Here is a 21,298-nt window from a genome sequence, read left to right as displayed (position 1 = left end):
GACGGCCTACAGGGAGGAGGTGAGGGCCCTCGGAGTGTGGTGTCAGAAAAATAACCTCACCAACAAAACAAAGGAGATGATTGTGGACTTCAGGAAACAGCAGAGGGAGCACCCCCCTATCCACATCGATGGGACAGTAGTGGAGAGGGTAGTAAGTTTTTAAGTTCCTCAGCGTACACATCACGGACAAACTGAATGGTCCAACCACACAGACAGGTTGTGAAGGCCTCTTCAACCTCAGGAGGCTGAAGAATTCGGCTTGTCACCAAAAGCACCTCACCAAACTTCTACAGATGCACAATCGAGAGCATACTGTCGGGCTGTATCACCGCTGGTACGGCAACTTGCTCCGCCCACAACCGTAAGGCTCTCCAGAGGGTAGTGAGGTCTGCACCAACGCATACCGGGGGCAAACTACTGCCCTCCAGGACACCTTACACCACCGATGTCACAGGAAGGCCATAAGATCATCAAGGACAACAACCACCCGAGCCACTGCTGTTGACCCCGCTATCATCCAGAAGGCGAGTCAGTACAGGTGCATCAAAGCTGGGACGAGAGACTGAAAACAGCTTCTATCCCAAGGCCAATCAGACTGTTAAACAGCCACCACTAACATTGAGTGGCCTCTGCCAACACACTGACTCAACTCTAGGCACTTTAATAATGGGAATGATGGAAATGGATGTAAAATATATCACTAGCCACTTTAAACATGTAATGTTTACATACCCTACATTACTCATCTCATATGTATATGTATATACTGTACCCTATATCATCTACTGCCCGTCCAATTACCTCATCCCCATACTGTATTTATTTATTCTTGCTCCTTTGCACCCCAGTATCCCCACTTGCACATCATCTTCTGCACATCTACCATTCCAGTGTTTAATTGCTATATTGTAATTACTTGCCACGTGGCCTATTTATTGCCTTACCTCCCTTATCCTTCCTCATTTGCACATACTATATATAAACCTTTTCTACTGTATTATTGACTGTATGTTGTTTATTCTATGTGTAACTCTGTGTTGTTGTATGTGTCGAATTGCTATGTTTTTATCTTGGCCAGGTCACAGTTGGCAAATGAGAGCTTGTTCTCAACTAGCCTACCTGATTAAATAAAGGTGAAATAAAATTAAAATAAAAAGTTAATCTTTCAATCACCCAGTGGGTATATGCTCCTATAAACCAATGAGGAGATGGGAGAGGCGGGTCTCTTGCAGCGTGTCAAGCGTCACAAATAGAGCCAAGTTCTATTTTTAGCGCCTGGCTACACAGACGATCGTTGACGCTTTCGAGCCGTGTGGGTGCAATGATTGATGTGCAATGTTACATGCTTACCACACCGCTCGCGTCGTGTGCGTTGCAAAATAAATGTACACATACATGTTATTCAATCATTGCACCCACACTGCTCGCATGCGTCAATGAGCGTCTGCGTAGCCAGGCCCTAAAATAAAACTTGGTCTATTTGTGACGCTTGATGCGCTGCAAGTCCCGTCTCTCCCATCTCATTGGTTTTTAGGAGCATATGCCCACGTGGGTGATTGAAAGATGAATTGAGGTCCACACTCCAGTCCAATTGGTGGTGGTAATGCACCTTAAAGTAATACACCATATAACAACCAACGAAAGAAGAAGAAGGCGAGGAGAGATTACTAGAAACAAACTCGTTTTTACCATTTCATCTGTGGATTAATTGGACGCACGCACGCGAGCGGTGTGGTCAGCATGTTAGGAGTTGCTTTTCTTTATGTCGGAAAACACAACTCCTATTTGGTTTACTTAAGGCGCAATTGATATATCAATTTTTTACCTTTAAATTAATGACATACAGCGTTTTGAGTCTTGAAGAATAGCTTCATGAGCTTAGTTCAACAGTTGTACCCCATCAGTACCCAAAATATAAGCTGTTTTACGCCATTGTTTATAATAATGCATTTGTAAACTAACACTGTACATATTAAAAACATGGTTAAAACTATAATTTTTTATCTCATGGATGGTCAGTCATGTATCTATAGCTGTGTTGGAGAGTGTTTACTGAATTTGAGAGTGTTTACATTTCTCCAGCCTCATCCCTCAGCTGTTTCCCGAAACAGTGGCATGTTGACCGCTTTGTGTTTTTTGAACTGCAGATTTCCCTTTTAAAAAAGCATTTTAAGTAATTTTTTTTATAACTTAAATGGTGTGTGTAATCAAGTGTCCCCCCCTCCCCCTGTATCTCCCCCAGGCCTCGCCTGGATGCTCTGACTGAGGTGGACGACTGCGGCCAGGTGACCATTAAGTGCAGTCAGGACTACTTATCCTGGACTGTGGTATCACAGCCTATGAGCTCAGCGACTATAGCCCCAGTGAGGACCAGGAGGGTACCAGCGGATTGGGCCAGGGGCAGGAGCCCTGCTGTAGATACACCAGTCTAAAGAGCGACTTCCCAGAGCTCATCCAGAGTGTGGACCTGCTGACCATCACAGCCAAGCAGAGCCAGAACCAGGGGGCCGTCTCAGAGCAGGAAGAGGAGGAGCCAGGTACCCCTATAGAGAAACACAGAGACAAGCCCTCTAGCGCAGGGGAGGAGAATAACCCTGCACCTGGACCCAAAATGCCCTGCGACACGCCCCAGAGCGAGAGCACTCCACTCTCCAAGCAGCCCCTTCAGGGCAGCGTGAGTATCGAGGTGTCCCCCACTCAGCCTGTCCTGCCTAAGAAGCCCATTTATCTGGAGGGAGAGGCTGAGTCCAGCCTCAGCCTAAGGAGATCCACCCTGCCTCCCTCTCTTCAATTCCAGGCAGACCTGAGCCAGAGCACTCCCTCTCTCCTGGACCCTTCCCGACCGCTCCAAGTTCTGGCTGGAGCTGAATGCTGTGTGCCCCAGCAACGCCTCCCAGTCCTTTGACAGTCTGCAGGCTATGAACAGCATGAACCTGCAGGCCAGCAGACAAAGAGAGGCTGGAGGTTACCAGAGACAAGGAAGCCCTGTTGGCGCTCACATCCCCCTACAGAGGAGCTCCTCAGAGGTAGACCAGGGAGGCCACTTCCCCCAGGACCTCTCCTCTATCCCCACCCTCTTCTCAGGCAACAATGGATGCAGCAGGGACCTGAAGGATCCACAGACAGACAGAGACACAGACAGCTCCCTACCCTCTCCTATGAGAGAGCCCTCAGACCACGAGTCCCACGATGAGGCCACAAGCGAGGACTTCCGCCCTCCCACCAAGGAAGCCGTCTGGATCATCCAGCCCCAGTGCCCCCACCTCCACCACCCAGCCCCAGTGGGGACCAGCCCTAACCCCAGCAAGGAGCACTGGTTCAGGTCAGATGAGTTCCTGGCTCTCCCTGCCAAGCTAAAGAAGACAGAGATGTTGGCTATGAAGCTGGAGACCCTGGCCCAGAGACCTGGCCACCAGGGACACCATGAGTCGATTCAGGATGTAGACGACTGGGAGCTAACCGAGGTCAATTCAGACTGGGAGGGCGAGGGCCTGGGCAGCCCCCAACCCCTTTGGGCTTTGACCCCCTCCAACCCCCCTACAAGAGGCCTTTCCACGTGGGGATGGGGAACTTCTCGCCCACCTTGTCCAGCGACATGACTCCATCCCTGGATGAGAGCATCGAGTCGGCCCCCCTCAGTGACCTGCTGTCTGAGGACGAGGCCTGGAGCTCCAGGGAGAGTAGGAAGAGAGACAACAACAGGGGCTGGAGCTCCGGGGAGACCAGAGCGAGAGACACCAACAGGTCTCTCGCCCTGCATCCCACCACCACCACTACCATGGCCCCCCACATAGAGACACAGTGTAAACCTTTCATCCAACAGCTACTGGATGACATCCAGCACCACGACAACCACCCGGACATATGGGGCAAGATAGAGGTAATGAGAGCATCAGCCTCTGACACATACACTTTTACTATGATGTTGTTGTTGTTTCAAGCATTGGTTATTCCAGGATCTAAAATGTACAGTAGATGGACTTAGGGCTGTGACGGTTACGGAACTTTCAATGATGGTAATTGGCCAGCTAAATGACCACGATCACCGTAATAACCGTTTAGTTTTAGGTTTTATTTATTCACACCAGAGGAAAGAGGAAAAAGACAAAACAGTAAAGATAAAAAAATATATAAAAAAAAGGTAAAAATGATGTGTAGGTAAGGTTGGAAGCCCAAAAGTGTTTATATGAAAACCACACCACAAATAGGAGTACAAATAAATAAATGTTTGTTCAATCAGTTAAACAAAGCATATTCATTCTAATTGTACATGATATACTCAGTATACAAGAAAAAATGTGTGTGTGTGTGTGTGAGTGTGAGAGAGAGAGTTAGGCAACATGGAGGGGATTATTGGGTAGTTAGGTTCATCAGGCTGACCCCAGACTTTTGCTTGATTTTTTAGACTGAAGATATTGAGGTATGATGATGTTTTGGCAATATGATGATAAATATTCCAGAGTATGGTACTTCTATATCTGATAGAGAATTGACTATGTGAGGTCTGGCAGTGGGGAGGGTGAAGGTTTTCACAGTGTCTTGTGTTATATAGATGGATTTCAGAATTATTGATATAGATTAGTGTGGTAGAAGACATCGCAGCAAGGTCATTGATATAGAAGACACAGCAGCACGGTCATTTATATAGATTAGTATGGTATGGTAGAAGACACAGCAGTATGGTCATTGATATAGATTAGTATGGTAGAAGACACAGCAGCAAGGTCATTGATATAGATTAGTATGGTAGAAGACACAGCAGCCAGGTCATTGATATAGATTAGTATGGTATGGTAGAAGACACAGCAGCAAGTTCATTGATATACATTAAGATGGTATAGTAGGAGACACAGCAGCACGGTCATTGATATAGATTAGTATGGTATGGTGAAGACACAGCAGCAAGGTCATTGATATAGATTAGTATGGTAGAAGACACAGCAGCAAGGTCATTGATATAGCTTAGTATGGTATGGTAGAAGACATAGAAGCAAGGTCATTGATATAGATTTGTATGGTAGAAGACACAGCAGCAAGGTCATTGATATAGATTAGTATGGTATGGTAGAAGACACAGCAGCACGGCCATTGATATACGTTAAGATGGTATAGTAGAAGACATAGCAGCAAGGTCATTGAAATAGATTAGTATGTTATGGTAGAAGACATAACAGCAAGGTCATTGATATAGATTAGTATGGTATGGTAGAAGACATAGCATCAAGGTCATTGATATAGATTAGTATGGTATGGTAGAAGACATAGCAGCAAGGTCATTGATATAGAAGACAAAGCAGCACAGTCATTGATATAGATTAGTATGGTATGGTAGAGGACATAGCAGCAAGTTCATTGATATAGATTAGTATGGTATGGTAGAAGACACAGCAGCAAGGTCATTGATATAGTTTAGTATGGTATGGTAGAAGATATAGCAGCAAGGTCATTGATATAGAGTAGTATGGTATGGTAGAAGACAACAGTATGGTAATTGATATAGATTAGTATGCTATGGTAGAAGACGCAGCAGTATGGTCATTGATATGGATTAGTATGGTAGAAGACACAGCAGTATGGTAATTGATATAGATTAGCATGGTAGAAGACACAGCAGCAAGGTCATTGATATAGATTAGCATGGTATGGTAGAAGACACAGCAGCAAGGTCATTGATATAGATTAGTATGGTAGAAGACACAGCAGCATGGTCATTGATATAGTTTAGTATACTATGGTAGAAGACATAGCAGCAAGGTCATTGATATAGTTTAGTATGGTATGGTAGAAGACACAGCAGCAAGGTCATTGATATAGTCTAGTATGGTATGGTAGAAGACACAGCAGCAAGGTCATTGATATAGATTAGTATGGTATGGTAGAAGACACAGCAGCATGGTCATTGATATAGTTTAGTATGGTATGGTAGAAGACACAGCAGCATTTTCATTGATATAGTTTAGTATGGTAGAAGACACAGCAGCAAGGTCATTGATATAGTTTAGTATGGTAGAAGACACAGCAGCATGGTCATTGATATAGATTAAGAATGGTATGGTAGAAGACATAGCAGCAAGGTAATTGATATAGATTAGTATGGTATGGTAGAAGACACAGCAGCATGGTCATTGATATAGTTTAGTATGGTATGGTAGAAGACACAGCAGCATGGTCATTGATATAGTCTAGTATGGTATGGTAGAAGACACAGCAGCATTTTCATTGATATAGTTTAGTATGGTAGAAGACACAGCAGCATGGTCATTGATATAGATTAAGAATGGTATGGTAGAAGACATAGCAGCAAGGTAATTGATATAGATTAGTATGGTATGGTAGAAGACACAGCAGCATGGTCATTGATATAGTTTAGTATGGTATGGTAGAAGACACAGCAGCAAGGTCATTGATATAGATTAGTATGGTAGAAGACACAGCAGCATGGTCATTGATATAGTTTAGTATGGTATGGTAGAAGACACAGCAGCAAGGTCATTGATATAGATTAGTATGGTAGAAGACACAGCAGCAAGGTCATTGATATAGTTTAGTATGGTATGGTAGAAGACACAGCAGCAAGGTCATTGATATAGTCTAGTATGGTATGGTAGAAGACACAGCAGCAAGGTCATTGATATAGTTTAGTATGGTATGGTAGAAGACACAGCAGCAAGGTCATTGATATAGTCTAGTATGGTATGGTAGAAGACACAGCAGCACGGCCATTGATATAGATTAGTATGGTAGAAGACACAGCAGCAAGGTCATTGATATAGTTTAGTATGGTATGGTAGAAGACACAGCAGCAAGGTTATTGATATAGTTTAGTATGGTATGGTAGAAGACACAGCAGCACGGCCATTGATATAGATTAGTATGGTAGAAGACACAGCAGCAAGGTCATTGATATAGTTTAGTATGGTATGGTAGAAGACACAGCAGCAAGGTCATTGATATAGATTAGTATGGTAGAAGACACAGCAGCAAGGTCATTGATATAGTTTAGTATGGTATGGTAGAAGACACAGCAGCAAGGTCATTGATATAGTCTAGTATGGTATGGTAGAAGACACAGCAGCAAGGTCATTGATATAGTCTAGTATGGTATGGTAGAAGACACAGCAGCACGGCCATTGATATAGATTAGTATGGTAGAAGACACAGCAGCAAGGTCATTGATATAGTTTAGTATGGTATGGTAGAAGACACAGCAGCAAGGTCATTGATATAGTTTAGTATGGTATGGTAGAAGACACAGCAGCACGGCCATTGATATAGATTAGTATGGTAGAAGACACAGCAGCAAGGTCATTGATATAGTTTAGTATGGTATGGTAGAAGACACAGCAGCAAGGTCATTGATATAGATTAGTATGGTAGAAGACACAGCAGCAAGGTCATTGATATAGTTTAGTATGGTATGGTAGAAGACACAGCAGCAAGGTCATTGATATAGTCTAGTATGGTATGGTAGAAGACACAGCAGCAAGGTCATTGATATAGTCTAGTATGGTATGGTAGAAGACACAGCAGCAAGGTCATTGATATAGTCTAGTATGGTATGGTAGAAGACACAGCAGCAAGGTCATTGATATAGTCTAGTATGGTATGGTAGAAGACACAGCAGCAAGGTCATTGATATAGTCTAGTATGGTATGGTAGAAGACACAGCAGCAAGGTCATTGATATAGTCTAGTATGGTATGGTAGAAGACACAGCAGCAAGGTCATTGATATAGTCTAGTATGGTATGGTAGAAGACACAGCAGCAAGGTCATTGATATAGTCTAGTATGGTATGGTAGAAGACATAGAAGCATGGTCATTGATATAGTCTAGTATGGTATGGTAGAAGACACAGCAGCAAGGTCATTGATATAGTTTAGTATGGTATGGTAGAAGACACAGCAGCAAGGTCATTGATATAGATTAGTATGGTAGAAGACACAGCAGCAAGGTCATTGATATAGTTTAGTATGGTATGGTAGAAGACACAGCAGCAAGGTCATTGATATAGTTTAGTATGGTATGGTAGAAGACACAGCAGCACGGTCATTGATATAGATTAGTATGGTAGAAGACACAGCAGCAAGGTCATTGATATAGTTTAGTATGGTATGGTAGAAGACACAGCAGCAAGGTCATTGATATAGTTTAGTATGGTATGGTAGAAGACACAGCAGCACGGTCATTGATATAGATTAGTATGGTAGAAGACACAGCAGCAAGGTCATTGATATAGTCTAGTATGGTATGGTAGAAGACACAGCAGCAAGGTCATTGATATAGATTAGTATGGTATGGTAGAAGACACAGCAGCAAGGTCATTGATATAGTTTAGTATGGTAGAAGACACAGCAGCAAGGTCATTGATATAGTTTAGTATGGTATGGTAGAAGACACAGCAGCAAGGTCATTGATATAGTCTAGTATGGTATGGTAGAAGACACAGCAGCAGGGCTATTTATATAGTTTAGTAGAAGACACAGCAGCAAGGTCATTGATATAGTTTAGTATGGTAGAAGACACAGCAGCAAGGTCATTGATATAGTTTAGTATGGTAGAAGACACAGCAGCAAGGTCATTGATATAGTTTAGTATGGTAGAAGACACAGCAGCAAGGTCATTGATATAGATTAGTATGGTAGAAGACACAGCAGCAAGGTCATTGATATAGTTTAGTATGGTATGGTAGAAGACACAGCAGCAAGGTCATTGATATAGATTAGTATGGTAGAAGACACAGCAGCAAGGTCATTGATATAGTCTAGTATGGTATGGTAGAAGACACAGCAGCAAGGTCATTGATATAGATTAGTATGGTATGGTAGAAGACACAGCAGCAAGGTCATTGATATAGTCTAGTATGGTATGGTAGAAGACACAGCAGCAAGGTCATTGATATAGTCTAGTATGGTATGGTAGAAGACACAGCAGCAAGGTCATTGATATAGTCTAGTATGGTATGGTAGAAGACACAGCAGCAAGGTCATTGATATAGTCTAGTATGGTATGGTAGAAGACACAGCAGCAAGGTCATTGATATAGTCTAGTATGGTATGGTAGAAGACACAGCAGCAGGGTCATTGATATAGTCTAGTATGGTATGGTAGAAGACACAGCAGCAAGGTCATTGATATAGTCTAGTATGGTATGGTAGAAGACACAGCAGCAAGGTCATTGATATAGTCTAGTATGGTATGGTAGAAGACACAGCAGCAAGGTCATTGATATAGTCTAGTATGGTATGGTAGAAGACACAGCAGCAAGGTCATTGATATAGTCTAGTATGGTATGGTAGAAGACACAGCAGCAAGGTCATTGATATAGTCTAGTATGGTATGGTAGAAGACACAGCAGCAAGGTCATTGATATAGTCTAGTATGGTATGGTAGAAGACACAGCAGCAAGGTCATTGATATAGTCTAGTATGGTATGGTAGAAGACACAGCAGCAAGGTCATTGATATAGTCTAGTATGGTATGGTAGAAGACACAGCAGCAAGGTCATTGATATAGTCTAGTATGGTATGGTAGAAGACACAGCAGCAAGGTCATTGATATAGTTTAGTAGAAGACACAGCAGCAAGGTCATTGATATAGTCTAGTATGGTATGGTAGAAGACACAGCAGCAAGGTCATTGATATAGTCTAGTATGGTATGGTAGAAGACACAGCAGCAAGGTCATTGATATAGTCTAGTATGGTATGGTAGAAGACACAGCAGCAAGGTCATTGATATAGTTTAGTAGAAGACACAGCAGCAAGGTCATTGATATAGATTAGTATGGTAGAAGACACAGCAGCAAGGTCATTGATATAGTTTAGTAGAAGACACAGCAGCAAGGTCATTGATATAGTTTAGTAGAAGACACAGCAGCAAGGTCATTGATATAGTTTAGTAGAAGACACAGCAGCAAGGTCATTGATATAGTTTAGTAGAAGACACAGCAGCAAGGTCATTGATATAGTTTAGTAGAAGACACAGCAGCAAGGTCATTGATATAGTTTAGTAGAAGACACAGCAGCAGGGCTATTTATATAGTTCGTATGGTGAACTAGAAGACAGCAGGGTTAGATTAGGAATAACAATGGTTCAATCATCCAACCCTGTGTCACCCGACAGGGTATCTTGGCCCTGGTAGATGCCTAAACGTTTGCATAAACACATTGTTCTCTATAACTATATAACCAATTATTTGAATAATAATGAAAATAGTATTAATACAATTAAGAAAGTAATATTTCATGATCAACTGTGTCAAACGCTTTGAATAAATCAAAAAGATGCCAAGAGCGTAGTCATAGTTGATAACTGCTGTAAAGATTTTGTCCACAAGTTGCAAAACAAACATATGTAGAAAAGCCTTTTCTGTGTTAAAATCGGCCTCTACATTTTTGGGGTGTAAAAAGTAATACTCACACAAGTAGTTGAATATTAATGTCAGTTCGAGTGTTCGAATAACTGTTCTCATCCCTAGTGGACTGGAGGCCATTGCGAGTGTACCCATATTGGGCAAAGAAGGAAGTAAAATACATGCTAAAATATGTGCTTTGATGTGTTGATAAAACTCTACTTACATTTCAAAAACATACATTACATTGCATGAGCCACATCAGTTCAAATCATTTTTAATGAACTTTCTACATTATTATTGCGTCACATTACCAGGCAGCCATTGCGAGTGTACCCTTGAGTTTAAGGTCTGTGCTGTCCGGAATCCTTGGGACGTCCCTATCCCATTGAAGTTGACATTTTAAAATGGTTATGGTTAGGGTCGGGATGTCCCAAGGATCCCGGATAACACTGACCATGAGTTTACCAGTCAAATTGCCAGGGTTAGAGGTTCCAAACCTGTTTAATTTTATTCTATCTCTATGTGTGCAGATGCTGATGCATTGTGCGAGGTGTTGCCTAGTCAACCAAATACTATTTTGCTTGTTTCAGCAAGGAGAAACAAAGTTTCATCACGTTTTTAAGAGTCCATGTTACGGACAAAACAGACTCAAAATCTTGAATGCCCGGCCATCTCGTCTTCAGTCAGCTGTTCGTTCCACAAAAAAACCACACACATATACACACATAAACACATACAGTATACACATAAACTGTACCAGATCAAAGTTTGGACACATACTTATTCAAGGGTTTTTCTTTATTTTTGCTATTTTCTACATTGTAGAATAATAGTGAAGACATCAAACCTATGAAATAACACATATTGAATCATGTAGTGACCAAAAAAGTGTTAAACAAATCAAAATATATTTTATATTTGAGATTCTTCAAAGTATCTTTTCAGTCTCCTGAGGGAGAATAGGTTTTGTCGTGCCTTCTTCACGACTGTCTTACGGTGTTGGACCATGTTAGTTTGTTGGTGATGTGGACGCCAAGGAACTTGAAGCTCTAAACCTGCTCCACTACAGCCCTGTTGATGAGAATGGGGGAGTGCTCAGCCCTCCTTTTCCTGTAGTCCACAATAAGGGACTGAGCACGTACCCCTGTGGGGCCCCCTGTTGAGGATCAGCGTGGCGGATGTGTTGCTTCCTACCCTTACCACCTGGGGGTGGCCCGTCAGGAAGTCCAGGATCCAGTTGCAGGGGGAGGTGTTTTGTCTCAGGGTCCTTATCTTACTGAGCTTTGAGGGCACTATGGTGTTGAACCCTGAGCTGTAGTCAATGAATATCATTCTAACATACAGTAGTCAGCCACCAATTGTGCAAGTTCTCCCACTTAAAAAGATGAGAGAGGCCTGTAATTTTCATCATAGGTACACTTCAAATATGACAGACAAAATGAGAAAAAAATCCAGAAAATCACATTGTAAGATTTTTAATTAATTAATTTGCAAATTATGGTGGAAAATAAGTATTTGGTCCATAACAAAAGTTTATCTCAATACTTTGTTATATACCTTTTGTTGGCAATGACAAGTCTTCACAAGGTTTTCACACACTGTTGCTGGTATTTTGGCCCATTCCTCCATGCAGATCTCCTCTAGAGCAGTGATGTTTTGGGGCTGTTGCTGGGCAACACGGACTTTCAACTCCCTCCAAAGATTTTCTATGGGGTTGAGATCTGGAGACTGGCTAGGCCACTCCAGGACCTTGAAATGCTTCTTACGAAGCCACTCCTTCGTTGCCCGGGCGGTGTGTTTGGGATTATTGTCACGCTGAAAGACCCAGCCACGTTTCATCTTCAATGCCCTTGCTGATGGAAGGAGGTTTTCACTCAAAATCTCACGATAAAGGCCCCATTCATTCTTTCCTTTACACGGATCAGTCGTCCTGGTCCCTTTGCAGAAAAACAGCCCCAAAGCATGTTGTTTTCACCGCCATGCTTCACAGTAGGTATGGTGTTCTTTGGATGCAACTCAGCATTCATTGTCCTCCAAACATGACTAGTTGAGTTTTTACCAAAAAGTTATATTTTGGTTTAATCTGACCATATGACATTCTCCCAATCTTCTTCTGGATCATCCAAATGCTCCCTAGCAAACTTCAGACAGGCCTGGACATGTACTGACTTAAGCAGGGGGACACGTCTGGCACTGCAGGATTTGAGTCCCTGGCGGCGTAGTGTGTTACTGATGGTAGGCTTTGTTACTTTGGTCCCAGCTCTCTGCAGGTCATTCACTAGGTCCCCCCGTGTGGTTCTGGGATTTTTGATCACCGTTCTTGTGATCATTTTGACCCCACGGAGTGAGATCTTGCGTGGAGCCCCAGATCGAGGGAGATTATCAGTGGTCTTGTATGTCTTCCATTTCCTAATAATTGTTCCCACAGTTGATTTCTTCAAACCAAGCTGCTTACCTATTGCAGATTCAGTCTTCCCAGCCTGGTGCAGGTCTACAATTTTGTTTCTGGTGTCCTTTGACAGCTCTTTGGTCTTGGCCATAGTGGAGTTTGGAGTGTGACTGTTTGAGGTTGTGGACAGGTGTCTTTTATACTGATAACAAGTTCAAACAGGTTCCATTAATACAGGTAACGAGTGTAGGACAGAGGAGCCTCTTAAAGAAGAAGTTACAGGTCTGTGAGAGCCAGAAATCTTGCTTGTTTGTAGGTGACAAAATACTTTTTTCCCACCATAATTTGCATTCGGAAAGTATTCAGACCCCTTCACTTTTTCCACATTTTGTTGCATTACTGCCTTATCCTAAAATGGATGAAACAATTTTTCCCTTATCAATCTACACACAATACCCCATAATTGCAAAGCAAAAACTGAATTTTTGAAATTTGTGCAAATGTATAAAAATATTGAAATATCACATTTACATAAGTATTCAGACTAGTACTTTGTTGAAGCACCTTTGGCAGTGAATACAGCCCCGAGTCTTCTTGGCTATGACGCTACAAGCTTGGCACACCTCTATTTGGGGAGTTCACCCCATTCTTCTCTGCAGATCCTCTCAAACTCTGTCAGGTTGGATGGGGAGCGTTGCTGCACAACTATTTTCAGGTCTCTCCAGAGATGTTCGATCCGGTTCAAGTCTCTGGCTGGGCCAATTAAGGACATTCAGAGACTTGTCCCAAAGCCTCTCCTGCGTTGTCTTGGCTGTGGGCTTAGTTGTCCTGTTGGAAGGTGAGCCTCCAACCCTGTCTTAAGTTCTGAGAGCTGTAGATCAGGTTTTCATCAAGGATCTCTCTGTCCGTTGATCCATTCATGTTTCCCTCAATCCTGACTAGTCTCCCAGTCCCTGCTGCTGAAGACTTCCCCACAGCATGCTGCTGTCACCACCATGCTTCACCGTAGGGGATGGTATTGGTCAGGTGATGAGCGGTGCCTGGTTTCAACCAGATGTGACACTTGGCATTCAGACCAAACAGTTCAATCTTGCTTTCATCTGACCAGAGAATCTTGCTTTTTGGAAAACTCCAAGCGGGCTGTCGTGTGCCTTTTACTGAGGAGTGGCCTTCGTTTGGCCATTCTACCATAAAAGCCTGATTGGTGGAGTGCTGCAGAGATGGTTGTCCTTCTGCAAGGTTCTCCCATCTCCAAAGAGGAACTCTGGAGCTCTTTCAGTGACCATCGGGTTCTTGGTCACCTCCCTGACCAAGGCCCTTCTCCCCCTATTGTTCAGTTTGACCAGGTCACCTCTAGGGAAGAGTCTTGGTGGTTCCAAAATTCTTCCATTTAAGAATGATGGAGACCACTGTGCTCTTGGGGACCTTCAATGCTGCAGACATTTTTTGTTACCCTTCCCCAGATACGGGGGCTCCCGAGTGGCCCAGCGCTCTTAGGCTCTGCATCTCAGTGCAAGTGGCATCACTACAGTCCCTGGTTCAAATCCAGGCTGAATCACACCCGGCCATGAGTCCCATAGGGCGGCGCACAATTGGCCCACATCGTCCGGGTTTGGCCGGGGTAGGCTGTCTTTGTAAATAAGAATTTGTTCTTCATTTATTTGCGTAGTTGCAGTGCCTTGCAAAAGTATTCATCCCCCTTGGTGTTTTTCCTATTTTGTTGCATTACAACCTGTAATTTACATGTATTTTTATTTGGATTTCATATAATGGACATATACAAAATAGTCCAATTGGTGAAGTGAAATATATTTTTTTACTTGTTTCAAAAATGTTTAAAAAAATGTAAAACTGAAAAGTAGTGCGCGCATATGTATTCACCCCCTTTGCTATGAAGCTCCTAAATACGATTTGGTGCAACCAAATACCTTCAGAAGTCACATAATTAGTTAAATAAAGTCCACCTGTGTGCAGTTTAAGTGGCACATGATCTGTCACATGATCTCAGTATATATACACCTGTTCTGAAAGACCAAGAGACTGCAACACCACTAAGCAAGTAACAGCACTAAGCAAGTAACAGCACTAAGCAAGTGGCACCACTAAGCAAGTGGCACCATGAAGACCAAGGAGCTCTACAAACAGGTCAGGGACAAAGTTGTTGAGAAGTACAGATCAGGGTTCAGTTATAAAAGAAATATCTGTAACTTTGAACATCCCACGGCCAATGTTAGCTCGGGGATTTGATCTTGCAACCTTTTGGTTACAAGTCCAATGCTCTAACCACTATGTACAAAACACGTTTTTGCTTTGTCATTATGGGGTATTGTGTGTAGATTGATGAGGAAAATATTTAATTTAATCCATTTTAGAATAAGTCTGCAACGTAACAAAATGTGGAAGGGGTCTGAGTGTACAAAACATTATGAACAACTGCTCTTTCCATGACAGACTGACCAGGTGAAGCTTTGATCCCTTATTGATGTCACCTGTTATATCCACTTTAATCAGTGCAGATGAAGGCGAGGAAACGGGTTAAAGAATGATTTTTTATCCTTCAGACAATTGAGACATGGATTGTGTGTGTGCCATTCAGAGGGTGAATTTGCAAGACTAAAGATTTAAGTGCCTTTGAACAGGGTATGCTAGTAGGTGACAGGTGCACCGTTTTGTGTCAAGAACTGCAACACTACTGGGTTTTTCACACAACAGTTTCCCGTGTGTATCAAGAATGGTCCACCACCCAAAGGACATCCAGCCAACTTGACACAACTGTAGAGTCCATGCCCCAACCAATTGAGGCAGTTCTGAGGGCGAAAGGGATGGTGAACTCACTATCACTTCTTAACAATTGTGATGGTTTTTTACATTTTCATGGCGTTATTCATCCATAACCGTCTTTTATGTGGTTATACGGTCATTTTACCAGCACTCGATTGACTCCAAAGTTAATGTATTCCCAAACTAGACAGTGTTGCTAATTCATTCTGGTTCATAATGATGGTGTCAATATGCATTTGCATGTCAACACATCTTCAAAGGTCAGCTGTATACTGACAGCTACAGTATTGATTAAGTGATTTATGAACAGATGAATCGTTGTTGTCGTCTTGCATATGGTAATACGGCATTAGTACACAACAAGGACGGGTTTCCTCCAATGTCACATAGCATGCCAGACTGAGGATTAAGGTTGTGACAAGTTTTGAATACCTATACATCATAGATGGCCTAACCTGCTTTTGAGGATCATTCAGCATGCTGCATACCTGTATGCTCTGATCCAATTCTTATTGTAGAAAGAGAAGAACGCAGGTGAGCTACAGAGTACATTCAGAGATATTAAAAAGCGAAAACCAGTGCCAGCTAGCACATTAAAAGCTTAGTGAAACACATCGCTCCCTGGTCTTCTCTCTACTCTCACATAGAATAACCTCAACTACTGACCAATTCACTGCAACCTTCTCCTGCATCCCTCTCATGTTCATGTTTCTCATCCACATGTAATGCAATTAGACCATTAGGTAAATAATGAAGAGCATGTAATCAAATCTATGAAGGAGCTGGGTGCTAATGTATTATTTGGAGAGAGAGAGAGAGACACACACTCACTCCATTCTTTAACACATACAGTAAGTAGTGATATTATATTCTCCATAGTCAGTGAACCTGTCACGCCCTGACCTGAGTATTCTTTCTTTTCTTTATATATTTTGGTTAGGTCAGGGTGTGACGAGGGTGGTATGGGTGTTTTGTCTCATCTAGGGTTTTCGCACTGTCTAGGGGTTTTGTAGATTAATGGGGTTGATTCCATCTAGGTGTTTTTGTAGGTCTATGGTTGCCTCAATTAGAGGCAGGTGTTTATTGTCTCTGATTGGGAACCATATTTAGGCAGCCATCTTCTTTGGGTATTTCGTGGGTTATTGTCTATGTTATGTAGCATGTTAGCACAGTGTTTATATAGCGGTCACGGTCGTCTTTATCGTTTTTTTGTTTAAATGTTCTTCATTCAATAAAAAAGAATGTATTCACACCACGCTGCGCTTTGGTCCCCTCCATACGACGATCGTGACAGAACCTCAGCCCTGATGAGCCTCGGTCCTGAATGACTCCATGGTATCCTGCCATGCCATCACAGGGATGTCTGTCTGACACTTGTTCCACAGTCTCCAGGACAATGTCAATGATAGTAGAGTTACTATGAACCAGCCTATAAATACTACCTAGACATAACTAGTATTGTATAATCCTTTAGCATCAACATTCTCCACTATATATGATCAAATATTATCTGTAGTTTTACACTGTAGCTATTATGCCATGAAAATACTCTGTTTGTCCCAAATGACACAATATTCCTTATATGGTGCACTTCATTTGACCAGAGCATTATGGGGTCCTGGTCAAAAGTAGTGCACTAAATAGGGAATATGGTGCCATTTTGAGAGGCAGACTCAGTCTTTTGACTATTTATCTCCACAGTCTGTCAGTGAGCCACACAGTGGATTCTCTCCTGTTGGTAAAGCCTGAATAGCACAGTGTGGTTTTAATGCCACCTCCTGGCAGGAATGGAGAATGACGACTGTGAGATAATTCATATTTGTCTGGTCTACAGTGCCTACATAAAAAATAGAACAGCATTTTGTTGCATATGCAGTGCAAACATTTCATGCATTGAAAACAATTCATTGAAATCAAATGCTTGCTGTTATAGTTCTGTAATGTACTACCAGCCATGTATCTTTCCAATGGTTGTTACTGATTGTTAGATGCTTAGGTTGCCACTTTGGCGATTACATAGGATTAAATGTATTTACCAATCAGACATCTCCATGGGTTCCATACAATCAGAGGATTAGCACATTCTCTCCTCTGCTGTCCTTGGGCTATGTCTAACAGAGAGGCTGAAGCTGGGACTGAGAGAGAGGCTGAGGCTATGAGAGAGTCAGCTAGGCTGTGAGGCTATGGGGCTGCGAGAGAGGCAGCCAGGCTATGAGGCTATGGGGCTGAGAGAGAGGCTGAGGCTATGAGAGAGTCAGCTAGGCTGTGAGGCTATGGGGCTGAGAGAGAGGCAGCCAGGCTTGAGGCTATGGGGCTGAGAGAAAGGCAGCTAGGCTGTGAGGCTATGGGGCTGAGAGAGAGGCAGCTAGGCTGTGAGGCTATGGGGCTGAGAGAGAGGCAGCCAGGCTATGGGGCTGAGAGAGAGGAAGCCAGGCTGTGAGGCTATGGGGCTGAGGGAGAGGCAGCCAGGCTGTGATGCTATGGGGCTGAGAGAGAGGCAGCCAGGCTGTGAGGCTATGGGGCTGAGAGAGAGTCAGCCAGGCTGTGAGGCTATGGGGCTGAGAGAGAGGCTGAGGCTATGAGAGAGTCAGCTAGGCTGTGAGGCTATGGGGCTGAGAGAGAGGCAGCCAGGCTGTGAGGCTATGGGGCTGAGAGAGAGGCTGAGGCTATGAGAGAGTCAGCTAGGCTGTGAGGCTATGGGGCTGAGAGAAAGGCAGCCAGGCTGTGAGGCTATGGGGCTGAGAGAGAGGAAGCCAGGCTGTGAGGCTATGGGGCTGAGGGAGAGGCAGCCAGGCTGTGATGCTATGGGGCTGAGAGAGAGGCAGCCAGGCTGTGAGGCTATGTGGCTGAGAGAGAGTCAGCCAGGCTGTGAGGCTATGGGGCTGAGAGAGAGGCTGAGGCTATGAGAGAGTCAGCTAGGCTGTGAGGCTATGGGGCTGAGAGAGAGGCAGCCAGGCTGTGAGGCTATGGGGCTGAGAGAGAGGCTGAGGCTATGAGAGAGTCAGCTAGGCTGTGAGGCTATGGGGCTGAGAGAGAGGCAGCCAGGCTGTGAGGCTATGGGGCTGAGAGAGAGGCAGCCAGGCTGTGAGGCTATGGGGCTGAGAGAGAGGCAGCCAGGCTGTGAGGCTATGGGGCTGAGAGAGAGGCTGAGGCTATGAGAGAGTCAGCTAGGCTGTGAGGCTATGGGGCTGAGAGAGAGGCAGCCAGGCTGTGAGGCTATGGGGCTGAGAGAGAGGCAGCCAGGCTGTGAGGCTATGGGGCTGAGAGAGAGGCAGCCAGGCTGTGAGGCTATGGGGCTGAGAGAGAGGCAGCCAGGCTGTGAGGCTATGGGGCTGAGAGAGAGGCAGCCAGGCTGTGAGGCTATGGGGCTGAGAGAGAGGCAGCTAGACTGTGAGGCTATGGGGCTGAGAGAGAGGCAGCCAGGCTATGGGGCTGAGAGAGAGGCAGCCAGGCGCGCCACCTGAGATGATATGTGTCACACACGGAGGTGATTGAATACATTAGCATGCGGGCCTCTGGAGATGACTTCATCCTCATGGCAACAGACAGCTAGCTGGCAGCTGAAGGTTCTACTGGGGGTTTCTCAGGGGCCTAGTCAAGTATGACGCCACGGACGAGCAGAGCCTTCCTTCCCTCTATCCCTCTCTGTCTCTCACTCTTTCTTGCTCTTTCGCTGTCCCTCTATACCGCTGTCTTTTTTCAGTCTTCCTTTTTCTACTCTCCACCTGTCTTTCTCTCTTTTTCCCTGAGAGAAGTTTAGAGGGGATGGATGGGAAGAGAAGGGATGTTGCTCATTCATGTTATTCATACGCTTTTCCTCCTGCCTGCCTGGCGCATTACATTGGCCCATAAACCCATTCTGTGACAAGCTAAGCCCTGCCGTTAATGCTGCTGTGACCAGGGGCTGTGTATTCATCTTGGTTGTTGTCACCAGGGGCTGTGTATTCATCTTGGTTGTTGTCACCAGGGGCTGTGTATTCATCTTGGTTGTTGTCACCAGGGGCTGTGTATTCATCTTGGTTGAAAGCTTTACTGGTGGAGAGGGAGGATGAAAAGGAAACGCATATAATGTCCTTGTCCTGGGGAATTGTGTTCTAGTCTCAGTGTCTGTAATGTGCATATCTCACTGGCTAATATGGCCTGCTTACGACTAGCCTGCACACAGTCAAGACATTAATGCAATATATTTTTTATGGTGGAAAAGGGAGAGGGGTAAAGAGGAAGATTGAGCAGGAGGGAGAGTATTTGTTAGTGACTGAGCAAGGTCCTGGCTATGCCCACTATACTATTATCGCCATCCAGGCCCTGGTAATAGGATGGTACTGATACTACACCCTGTGTGCCAGCCTGCCAGCTCTGCCTTTAATCCAAGACCCTGCCTCAGACCCTGCAAACATACATACTGGGGCTCTATCCACATCTGAAAAGAGGTCATTTAAATCAATATTTTGGATTTTCATCACTGTCACATAATGAGCAGGAGGCCTGCCATGGAGAATGAGAGAAATATAATCATGTTGAATTCTGGGGCCATGAATTACCCAACACCGAACAATGAGTGAAGCTTTACTGCATCCATACACTGTACACCAGGGGGTGAACACTGGATCTGAGGTAGTAATTAATGAAGTCAATGCCTTTCTTCACCAGCGGATGGCAGTAGTCACACACCACACAGCGAGCCTCTCATCCCCTCTTTGACTAAGCACCTCTAGCTGATCAAGGGCAATGTTACTAATGGGAAATCTTCCCCATCAACCCATTGTTTGTGTGTATAAACTGATGTGTACTGTGTATACCCTCAATTCACCCTAAAGTTGGTTGTTTTAACTCAAGGGATGAAATATTACATAACAATAACAAGAATAACACCAGAGTTGCTGCTGTAGGTTGACTCTCTCTTTCTCTCTCTCTTTCGCTTGCTCTTTCTCTTTCTCTTTCTCTCTCAGGGCTTTGTGAAAAAACTAGATGAGTTTATCTGCTGGCTGAGGGAAGCCCTGGAGACCACAGAGAACTGGACGCCACCCAAAGCTGAAATGGACAGCCTCAAGCTCTACCTGGAGACACACCTGGTGACACACACACACTGTCACACACACTGTCTCTCTCCCTCTCTCATGCGCTCACATGCAACAACGTGCACAGTACATAACTGCATATGAATACAAACAAAGAGACGTGCTGCTTCCTGACAAGTCCTCACACTCTCAACAGCAAACATATGTGCAAGTGCACACAAACACATACACACATGCGCAAACAGACAGACACACACGTACACACACTTTGCATACATCCAGAGAGACCAGCCAATATGCCTCTGCATAGCTCCCTGCTGAGTGCATCTCTGCATAATTATATACCTATATAAACATGTGTATACTCTGTTCTTCATGCCAACAACACTAACACCCAGTACACATGCATTTGTATTTTTATCCCTAATCTTGTACAAAACTCTGTGTATATATACTGTATATCTCTATCAGTATCAGAGGTTTGTTGTGGAACAGGCAGCCAAGTTTGTCATCTTGATGGAAGGAAGATGTGAAGCCCTTCCCAATAAAACATTACTACATGTTAGTATTGATTGAGACGGGCCCTGCTAGGCACACTTGTTTTCCTCAGTCACCCCCTGCTCCAGGGAGGGGAGTGGAGGGGAGCTGCTCCCAATTCGATGTTTGGTCTTGGGCTGCAGCTGGCACGTAGCATTGGGGGTGGAGGGAGGTTGAATGAGTCTAGCTTAGCGAGGCGGCGAGCTGCGCTTCTTTCCGGT

General features: G+C 44.0%; 2 protein-coding genes across 3 annotated transcripts in view; both read left to right on the top strand.

Moving 5' to 3' along the window:
• LOC116353317 (A-kinase anchor protein 6) overlaps nt 1-2,432 on the top strand; it is an 86,424-nt gene extending 83,992 nt beyond the window's left edge. The window contains exon 5 of the mRNA XM_031787604.1: nt 2,243-2,432. Coding sequence (XP_031643464.1) covers nt 2,243-2,432 — 190 coding nt within the window. The remainder of the gene's footprint in view (nt 1-2,242) is intronic.
• A 1,080-nt stretch (nt 2,433-3,512) lies between these two features.
• Nucleotides 3,513-21,298, top strand: part of LOC109904581 (A-kinase anchor protein 6) — a 150,639-nt gene continuing 132,853 nt past the window's right edge. The window contains exons 1-2 of one of the 2 annotated variants that reach the window (XM_031787944.1): nt 3,513-3,880; nt 20,472-20,594. In XM_031787944.1, coding sequence (XP_031643804.1) covers nt 3,563-3,880; nt 20,472-20,594 — 441 coding nt within the window. In that variant the 5' untranslated portion in view covers nt 3,513-3,562. Of the gene's footprint in view, nt 3,881-14,657; nt 14,887-20,471; nt 20,595-21,298 lie in introns of those variants that run through there. The other variant, XM_031787945.1, reaches the window with a different exon arrangement.

Source organism: Oncorhynchus kisutch, linkage group LG14 (genome assembly GCF_002021735.2).
Source record: "Oncorhynchus kisutch isolate 150728-3 linkage group LG14, Okis_V2, whole genome shotgun sequence".
In the NCBI taxonomy this organism is placed as follows: Eukaryota; Metazoa; Chordata; class Actinopteri; order Salmoniformes; family Salmonidae; genus Oncorhynchus; species Oncorhynchus kisutch.
This window is presented reverse-complemented; position numbering and strand designations above follow the sequence as displayed.